Source organism: Urocampus carinirostris, chromosome 18, assembly GCF_059441175.1.
Source record: "Urocampus carinirostris isolate Australia breed hairy pipefish chromosome 18, RoL_Ucar_1.0, whole genome shotgun sequence".
Classification (NCBI taxonomy): domain Eukaryota; kingdom Metazoa; phylum Chordata; class Actinopteri; order Syngnathiformes; family Syngnathidae; genus Urocampus; species Urocampus carinirostris.
This window is the reverse complement of record NC_142366.1, coordinates 8607954-8617558: the sequence shown is the minus strand read 5'-3', so window position 1 is coordinate 8617558 and position 9605 is coordinate 8607954. Positions and strand designations below refer to the sequence as shown.

Genomic DNA, 9605 nt, shown 5'->3' with positions numbered 1-9605 from the left:
ACTAAATATCTGTTCATGAGGTTGCACAGTACATTTAATAACTTACCGTATTTTCCGCACTATAGGGCGCACCGGGTTATAGGGCGCACCCTGAAAAAATAGTTTTTGGTCCTATATTTGACATACATAAGACGCACCGGATTATAAGGCGCTACAATGGGAACGTCAACAAAACAGTCAGATAGTTCAGTCAAACTTATTACCCCCTTAACATTCCGAAAGCTTGCAAAGAAGCAAATACGTGTCATAGACACGTGCGGATGCGGTGTCCGTACGATGTCACTCAAATGCATCGTTCCAAATATCATTCGGAAGGTTAAAGTCTTGGGATTTCTTAGTTTCTATTTTCTTTTTCGCTCACAACTTTACTGTGCATATGACAATAAACACTTGGAATTGAGTTTAATTTGAAAATGGACACTCCATTCCATCCATTATCTGCACCGCTTATCAAGAAACTTCGAGTTCAGTCTGAAACAAGATACAGGGAAAATATATAGCCGGAGTAGCTCACCGAAGTCGTTGTGTTCAATAGTAATGTGCAACCATGGTCCTCTTATATCCGTGAGTGTAGTAAATCCAGGAGGGTAAAATATTTACAAATACAGTACAGAGTAGTAAAATAGAGGAGTTTTCTCTATGCTGTCAACCCAACATGCTATTCACATTCATCTTTTTCGGCCAATTGCAGGCTTTGTTTTGCCCATTTAGCCTATGCCAGCCTGTAAATGATAAAAAGGATCCGCCCCCTTTACCTACGAATAACGTTAGGCAATAGTGATCGATTCAACTGATGATTGACACATCTTTTTCGGCCAATTGCAGGCTTTGTTTTGCCCCTTTAGCCTATGCGAGCCTGTAAATGATAAAAAAGATCCGCCCCCTTAACCTCTGAATAACTGTAGCCAATAGTGATCGATTCAAATGATGATTGACACATTGGTTAGCCAATGAAACGCCGGTAATTAAATCCCAGCATACACCGTAGACGACTTCGCGTTCGCGGGAAAATCTAGTCGGCGGCTGCTGCATTAGTTGCAAGACTTTGCGACTTAATATTGATCCATAAATAAGGCACACTGTATTATGAGGCGCATGGTCAGCTTTTGAAAAAAATAAAGGCTTTTATGTGCGTCTTATAGAGCGGAAAATACGGTAATTTGTTTAACAAAGCGGTTTAAGATTGCACTGTAAAAAATAAAAACATAAAAAAAGCTCATCATTCCTTTTTATTTTAAGTATCATTTCCTTCTTTTTATATACCAATTATCTGCTTATGAGGTAGTACAGTGAAAAATTTGACATAACTTCATTTTAAACATTTTTGACGGACGGTGTGCCTCAGAACTTTTTTATAAATAAAATTGTACCTTGGTTCCAAAAAGGTTGAAATACACTGGATTAGATGATGGCTACATGTTTGTTGCCTGAAACCTTTCATTAGGATTCGAAAAAAGACTATAGAACTGAGAGACTTTTAAAAAAAAGCCTGAAAAACTCAAAATAACTTTTAACTGAAAAACGAAATTAGAAAGACTTCAAAATAAAAGCTCGAAAACTCCCCCCAAAAAACCCAGTCACTTCAACCTGCAAACCAAATTTGGCAGATCTTCAAATTAAAACCCAAAAACCTCCCCAAATCAAATTTTCACTTGCAAACCAAATCAGAAAAACTTAAAATGTAAAGCCTGAAAACCTCCAAAAGAAAATCAGGAGTCACTTTTAACCTGCAAACCCAAATGGAAACTGGTTTTGGGCGAGCTTCATTGATTTGTTCACAAGACCGTAAACATTTTCAAATTGTAAAATGGATTTAAAGCAATCACTCAAAATAAACACGTTTAATCACAACCAAAGGTTGGTTTTGGAAAGAAGCGTATTTACATTTTTATATTTTTATTCATTTGAAGAAAAAAACTTTCTCTAATTGAGTTTTTCTTTGCCCTCATGTAGGTTTTAGATAAGGGGATGGTGTAATAATAGTGTGTGGTCTGTGCAGCCCTTTGTGACTCTTTGTTGTTAAGGGCTACAAAAAAACATGACTTGACTTGACTTGACTAATTACAACTCGTATTGGTGAAATCTTTTTAGTGGAGTTGAAATCGATGCACTGCTGAGGCTTTTATCAAATGAATCAGAGAAGGAAATGTTGATGTTCTTAGATTTGATCTGAATTCATTATGGAGTGCAAGGGCACTGACTTTGTGGCACGCATACCAATTTTTTATTAAATTCAGCATAATGTTTGATTAAATCCGTCATTAGATAAATACATGTCCGTTTCCTGGTCCAGAACCAACAAAATAAGCAACTTGAGACACAGCTTTGCTTTTATTCAGATTTGCAGCAGAAAAAAGAGAACAGACGCCAACATCGGAAAACAGCCGGCCCCCTCACTCATTAAAGGGACACTGTGTAATATTTAAACACTAGATTTTGCTCTTTACTGTAGTGCAAACAAAGACAAGTGCTACAAAGCACAAGGAAGATTACAAAGTATGGAGACTCAAAGTACCACACTATTTTTTTCTCATTTTTTTGCCTTTCATAAAGTTTTTGCATTTTAGGGTTACCCCTAGCAGCAAGATGGCCGACCATCATGTCAGCTCCTTCTAGGTGGGGTTCATTTTATGCCAAATGAATACAAATGTCTCGACCTATGATTATTTAAAAAAAATAAATGTTTATGTGATCATGTATTTTTGCTTATTATTTAAATCAACATTGTTTTTTTATTTTTTTACATTTGATTATTTTATCACTTGAAGGAGACAAATACAACAAAATGTGCTTTTAGAGACAGAAAAAACATTCAAAGGCTACCTCTGTCGCTAATTAAAAATTAATCTTGGTTTACTTTAGTTCCCAATTCCATAGTCAGGCAAAACCAGTTCCTCAACCCTTTTTTACTCCAAGAGTCCAACCAGTCTGAAATCTTATTCCAAATCTCGTATGAATCCCAAGTTTTGAATGTTCAATAAATTCTTAAGTCCAAAGGTCACACGGTTGTGCATCATTCGGAACTGTCGTCATGGTTACGGACACCGAGGCTGGTCTCCTGTTAATTGTGCGATACTTTTAGATGTTTGGCAAACCCCGGCGTCTCGGCTATACTTTAACCCCCTTATAAAGTTCTCAAATTCGCTCAAGTTTTGCATTTTTTCTTACACGCTCGTATTTACAAAACGCGAAGGTCGATATTTACGTAGGCGGCTTTGTGCGGTACGCTGTAACCATAGCGACCGTTTAGCTCGACGGACGACTAATGCTAGGCTAACGTCACGGGGACGTGAAAAGATAAATATTCATAGCAATTCCAGGTTATCCGCATACTGCAAATCTCCTTGACAACCACAAGGTCATCACATAAAATAAACACTTAAATGTCACTAAAATACTTAAACAACATTAATTTTGCCGTTGTATTCTTTTATGATTATTGTTTTTTTATATGGTTTGAAGCCCCTAATTACGAGGTTTTTTTTTGTTCAAGCAGCAACCTACAGCAACCATAGGTCGCCTCTTTTCTCGGGTACCGATATTAGGTGCCATTAGAATGCAAAATATAAATACAATATTAAAAAATGAATTAAAAAAGGCAATGTAACCGTTACAGTTTCTCAGCTAATGACCAATCACGGCTCAGCTTCGGAAGCAGGTGCGGCGTGGTCGCAACTACACCCCCTTTACAGCCCCTGACAAATGGCAAAATGGCCGTCTCTGGCAATGTCAAAAAGGATGGATGATTCAACATAACAACCACATGTAGAAGAATAAATAACAAACAAAAGGAACACTTTTTAGAATCACAACTTTCTGTTACATTGTCCTTTTGGTGTTCCCCGCCCCCCAAAACATAGGTTTCTTTTAGGTCCACTGTTCTTTGATCATACTTGTTTATGTTCGTTCGGCATGGAATGAGTCAGGCTCATTGGACTCGTGCTTGTGCTGCAAGAACATTGCACGAGCAGAACAATTTGTCTTTTGAGGGCTCATGAGCAGCCGGGAGCATGTTCCCAGCTCTTCTGAGCATCACAACGTGTTAACACTCTGTGTTTTTGTGGGCCACCTTTGTTTGTTTGTAGGTCATGGCAATATCGGAGGGATGTCCTCCGCACGCTCCCTGGAATTGCACCTAGAGGGACGTCACAAGCAAGGAAAAAAGATCTATTTTTGACGTGTTCCATTTTGACAAAACGGCTCTTGGTCGGTGAGTCCGCACAAGATTCCCTTGAAGTGTCCCTATGGCTGAAAATAGTTGGGCCTCTGCCCATTCACCCCAAAAAGTGATCACCCCATTTGGTCCTAAAGCAGGGATGAGAGCAAACTAAGTGCCGTGAGTCACACATGGCCGCCAGGCTTTTGAATCCATGAAAATTGTAAAAACATAATGATAATATCTTATATTAATGGTAATTATTATGGATGAACAGTCCTACTTAAATCTTTTTATTTTGGTGTCACTGTTCTCACCAGTGTCCCTTTGCATGTTCCCTTGTTCCACAATAAAGTGTGTTTTTCATGTATTAGTGTGTACTGCGACAATGACAATATTCAAATACCTGGTAAATATTTTTTTGTACTTGCTATTTTCATCTTTTTCAAGTTATTTGTAGAATTTCAGGAAAAAACGCCTCTGAGATAGCTCTTGCATTTTAATTTTTTTTTCACTGCATGTTATCAAACGTAATGTTTTAAAAGGAGTACAAATTAATTATTTTGCTTTAATTATGAATGTTTCAAAACCAATTTGATGAAATCGTCTACTTAGAAACAACTATAAATTGGATAATGGAGATGTCTGCATGTATATTTATCCATGAATATATGATAACATTGTTTTTTTATTCCTCTTGCTTTGTTTTGTTTTGTTTTTTCTCGTGTTCAAAATAAAGTTTTGATTCATTCATAACAATTGGATAGGCCTATGTTATCTTTGTAATTCTGAGGTATCTGATTTGGGCTTGGGGACACGTTGGTCCTTACTGGCAGGGCAGGGGTCGCAGGCAGCAGAAGATTTCCTTGAAGGTCTTTCTCATCTCCTGGCTGCGGAAAGCGTAGATGAGCGGATCGATGACGGAGTTGCACATGATGAGCACCAGGTAGACATTGAAGTGCGACATGAAGCAGGTGCAGTAAGGGTTGCGGGGGCAGCTGATCATCAGCAACAGGTGCAGGAAGAAGGGTGCCCAGCATACTACGAAGACGCCCAGCAGGATGGTGAGAGTGACGGCACCCTTCATGTTGGCGCGCTGCTGCAGCGGTGGTGGGCGTCCCGGCAGCGCCGCGATTCGCTTGATGTGCAAACGGGCCAGCAGGAACATGTGCACATAGAGCGAGGCCATCAGCGCCAGCATGCTGAAGAAGACGCCAATCAGGCAAACCAGTACGGCCGCACTCTCCGAGTAGACGATGAATAGCACGCCCGAGGCCACACAGCCAGCCCAGATGGCGCCAACAGCCAGTGCCGCTCTGCGCAGCGTCACCAAGTTGTGGTAGCGCAGCGCATAGAAGATGGTAACATAGCGGTCCACGGCGATGGCCAGCAGGCTGCAAATGGACGCCAGCAGCGAGCTGCAGATCATGGAGTCCAGTACATTGTCCATACTCTTAAGAAGCCTGGCCGGGAGGCTCAGCCCACCGCCGTCGATCAGCGCCATGACAGCCGTCTCCGAGGCGTTGGAGGCACTCACCAGCATGTCGGCCACCGCTAGGCTGCAGATGAACAGGTACATAGGCGAGTGCAGGTTCTTGTTCTTGGCGATGGCCGCCACCACCAGCACATTCTCCAGCAGGCTGACGACGCCCAGCGTCAGGAAGACCTCGCTGGAGATCAGCAGCTGCTCGTAACAACCCTCCGATGGCAGCTGCCGACTGGCGTTACCCACCACCGCCCCCTCCTTCCCCGTGGCATTCATTTTGCCAAGTCTACAAAGTCTGGTCCTCTCGCATCCTCCCCTCCACCTCCTCTGGCAGGAAAGTGAGCCAGCCTCCAGATGATGAGAGTGATCCTCACGCACACTGTTATAAGTCCGCCGCTCCCCCTCTCCACCCTCAGCGCTCTCTTTTCCAATTGGCTGGTGTGAAGGCTGTGGAGCAGGCCGGCGAGGGAGACGGATCTCATGAATGAAAACGAGTTGCTGGAAGCTTTGCAGCTCCGCAAGTCAAGTCTGCAAATAGTTTTTGTGCCAATAGAGAAGGGAGCCGGCTTTTGAAGATTATCAGCCTCCTTGGCGAGGCTTCAAGGCCGCATAGGGGAGGAGGAAACGTTCCTCCCTCCATCCATCCGCAGCGAAAAGGCAACTCTGTCACTATGAAGTGTGAAGGAGTCCGTTGCTCTCATCCACCTGGTAGACGGCTGACAATTACCAGAATAAAAAAACAATTGAAAGGGTGACATATTCCTCATTTGCAATGGTAGCTTATAAAACTCTGATCCCCTTGGAGGCCCACGAAACCAAGGTTTGTTGGTATGAGTTTCACGCTTGGTCCGGTGATTCACCCCACTCTCAATTAAGCGGCGGCATCAAGCAGAAATATCTCGTTTTTGCAAGGCCCCGATTGGTCCCTCCGTCGCTTGCAGAGGCCGCTGCTTCCTGATGATTATGTCGTGTGTGAATAATTTATTCAAGACAAAATTAAACAAAAACGCCAAACCCTCTCTCCAAACAAAAGCTACTTCTTCAGCACATTTTATTACATTGTGTGATATATGATTTACTAGAATCTATGAAATAATAATAATGCCAAGGGCTGTCCCATATCACTATAAATACACCAATTAAAATGTGTCTCCCTCAGTTTCTTCAAAGTGTCGAGGCTCATTTTGACTGTCATTTTTGTCCTAAATAATGGTTTCAAAACCAGGTATGGGCAAAGTTATTTTGGAAAAATGTCACATAATACTGCAAATGAGGATACCAAGATATTCACATTCAGTGCAGATGGGTCATGCGTGAGAAGAAGGTGTGTGCACCTCATGTCCTGTGTATACTGCGCCAATTCCTACCGCATTCCCAATCAAACTGCTCTAGGTGCTTTGCTAGAGAATCTGGGTAAAAAGATTTTTGTGGGTTAACGTTTATTCTGTGGCTTTTCATCATAAAGTGTTTCAATAATGAATCCCTGGCAAAAATTATGGAATCATCAGTCTTGAATACTCACTCTGACATTTTATTCTGTAGAAACAAACAGGAAACAATAGTAAGGTCATTATATCCTGCAAAAGTATTGGCATTCAGAAACACTAAAAAAAATAAGAAAACACATTGCAACGGTCAGTTAATGTTACTTTTATAGAGCAAGTGCAAGGAAATGAATATGTAATCACTCCATTCTGGGGAAAAAAAACATGGAATAATGAAAAACCGACAAAGAAATAACAATCAAAACATCTCATCTCATCTCATTAGCTGCACCGCTTATCCTCAGTAGGGTCGCGGGGATGCTGGAGCCCATCCCAGCAATCATCGGGCAGAGGGCAGGGGACACCCTGGACTGGTTGCCAGCCAATCGCAAGGCACACAGGGACAGACAACTCACTCGCTCAGTCACACCTAGGGACAATTTGGACCGGCCAATTCACCTGAAATGCATGTTTTTGGAATGTGGGAGGAAACCGGAGTGCCCGAAGGAAACCCACGCAAGCACGGGGAGAACAATCAAAACATATCACTACTATTTAGTTGCATCTCTTTGGCTTTAATGGCAGCTTGCAGTGTCTGAGGCATGGACTTGATAAGTGACAAACCGTATTTGTTGGGGCGGCATTAGCTCAGGAGGTAGAGCGATCGTTTTAGGATTAAGGGATCCCAGTCCGAATCCCGGCTTGTCCGTGTTACATGTCGAAGTGTCCTTGGGTAAGACATTGAACCCCCAATTACCCCCAATAAGCAGGTTAGCGCCTTACATGGCTGCAAGGCCGCTATTGGGAAATGTGAAGCACAATGTAAAGCGCTTTGGGAAGTCATTGACTTGAAAAGTGCTATATAAATGCAGATCATTTCATTTCATTTCATTTCATGAATTTTGGTGCTACCTCTTTTATTGCAGTTGCCAGATCATTTTTGCATGTCGCAGCATTGCCGTGGACCATTTTTTTCAATTTCCACCACAGGTTTTCAATTGGGTTGAGATCTGGCAATGAAATTGACTGGATGCATCTATCTCCAAAGAACGTGTTCACAGTTTTTGCTCTGTGACATGATGCATTGTCATCTTGGAAAATCTCTCCCGAGCTCATTGTAGTCTTGTTCATTTGTGTTTAAGCATCAACGATGGTTTCCTTTCAGCTTTCTAAAATGAAAATCCCATTTCCTTTAAGCGAGTTTGCATAGTTCTGTCCCATACACTGACTCCAAATTCCTTCCATTTCCTCTTCATTTGTCTTGTTGTGCATTTTCTGTTTTCAAGACATATGGCCCTTATTTTTTTGGCTTACCAGTACCTTCCCATGCTGGTTGTACTTGGTTCAAATATTTGATACAGCTGACTCTGAACAGCCCACATCTTTGGCAACCATTGGAGTAGTTACCTTCTTTAAAATGTTTGACGATCTTGTCTTTGGTGACAACAGACATCTCTCTTGTTGGAGCCATGAGTCTTGCCAATCCACTTAGTCCAGGAGCCCTCCAAGGTGTGATAACTGCTGACTAATAAGCAGACTCAATCTAAGCCAAATGCCCAAATAAGGAAAGGAAATTGACTGGATGTGTCCCTTTTTTCATATTTAAAATGCACTGACTCCATATTTTTTTCTTCAGAATTGAGTCATTCCATAGATATTTCCCTGCACTTGCGAAGTAAAATTTACTGACCATCTTAGTGATTTTTCTCAATTTATTTTGGTGTTTCTGAATGCCAATATTTTGCACTTCGAAATGATCTTACGATTGTTTAGTGTTTGTGATCCGAGTTTTTTTTACGGAATAAAATGTCTGAGCGAGGGCTTGTCCAAGACTGGCGATTCCATACTTTTTGCCAGCGGTTGTAGACTGTTTAATGAGCTTCCTTATAAAGTATTGTTTAGCAATTTACAGCCAAAACGGGGTGTGTTTGTGTGACGGGCTGACTGCTAAATGTAGTAAAAAGGAGGCCTATATATACTGGACTGAATTATTTTGGCAGTCAGCATTGCTACAGCTTTACACGTGCGACAATAAGCTCCGAATGCAGCAAGTAAATTGTGCAGTATCCATTTCACCTCGGTGCCATATGTACTTATGAAAAGAGCCATATATGGCTCGTGAGCCACAGGTTTCTGGCACATGTCCTACATCAATTGAAAGAATTACGTTTCTCTGAGCAACATTTACACTGGCACAGATTTCTAGTAGTGTTGATTGAACAAAGAAATCGGACATTTGGGTTTAAGGCAACTATTTTTTGTGAGTGTCTTTCAAAATTAAAAACTGTCCTACAGATGTTATCTGGAAATTACTATATTCAAATCTCACATACTGGACAGATGGATTATGCTTTATAGGGAAATAACTTTCATTTGTATTAATATGTGTGACTAGAGATGGGTTGTGAATTTCATTGGCTGGCCGTAAAACACAAAGCCCCTTCAAATGGCCCTTCTAATGTTTTAGGTTCTTGTGGAA

The 9605-nt window shown here is 41.4% G+C and overlaps 1 protein-coding gene across 1 annotated transcript; it reads right to left on the bottom strand.

Moving 5' to 3' along the window:
• Positions 1-2366: 2366 nt before the first annotated feature.
• LOC148348268 (melanocortin receptor 4-like) lies at positions 2367-5985 on the bottom strand. The gene has a single exon (XM_088322303.1). The coding sequence runs from the start codon at positions 5916-5918 to the stop codon at positions 4983-4985; it is 936 nt and encodes a 311-aa protein (XP_088178429.1). The 5' UTR covers positions 5919-5985; the 3' UTR covers positions 2367-4982.
• Positions 5986-9605: the final 3620 nt, after the last annotated feature.

What these genes read in the sequence shown, in the direction of transcription:
- LOC148348268 (XM_088322303.1), bottom strand. Translation starts at nt 5,918, where the DNA reads ATGAATGCCACGGGGAAGGAGGGGGCGGTGGTGGGTAACGCCAGTCGG.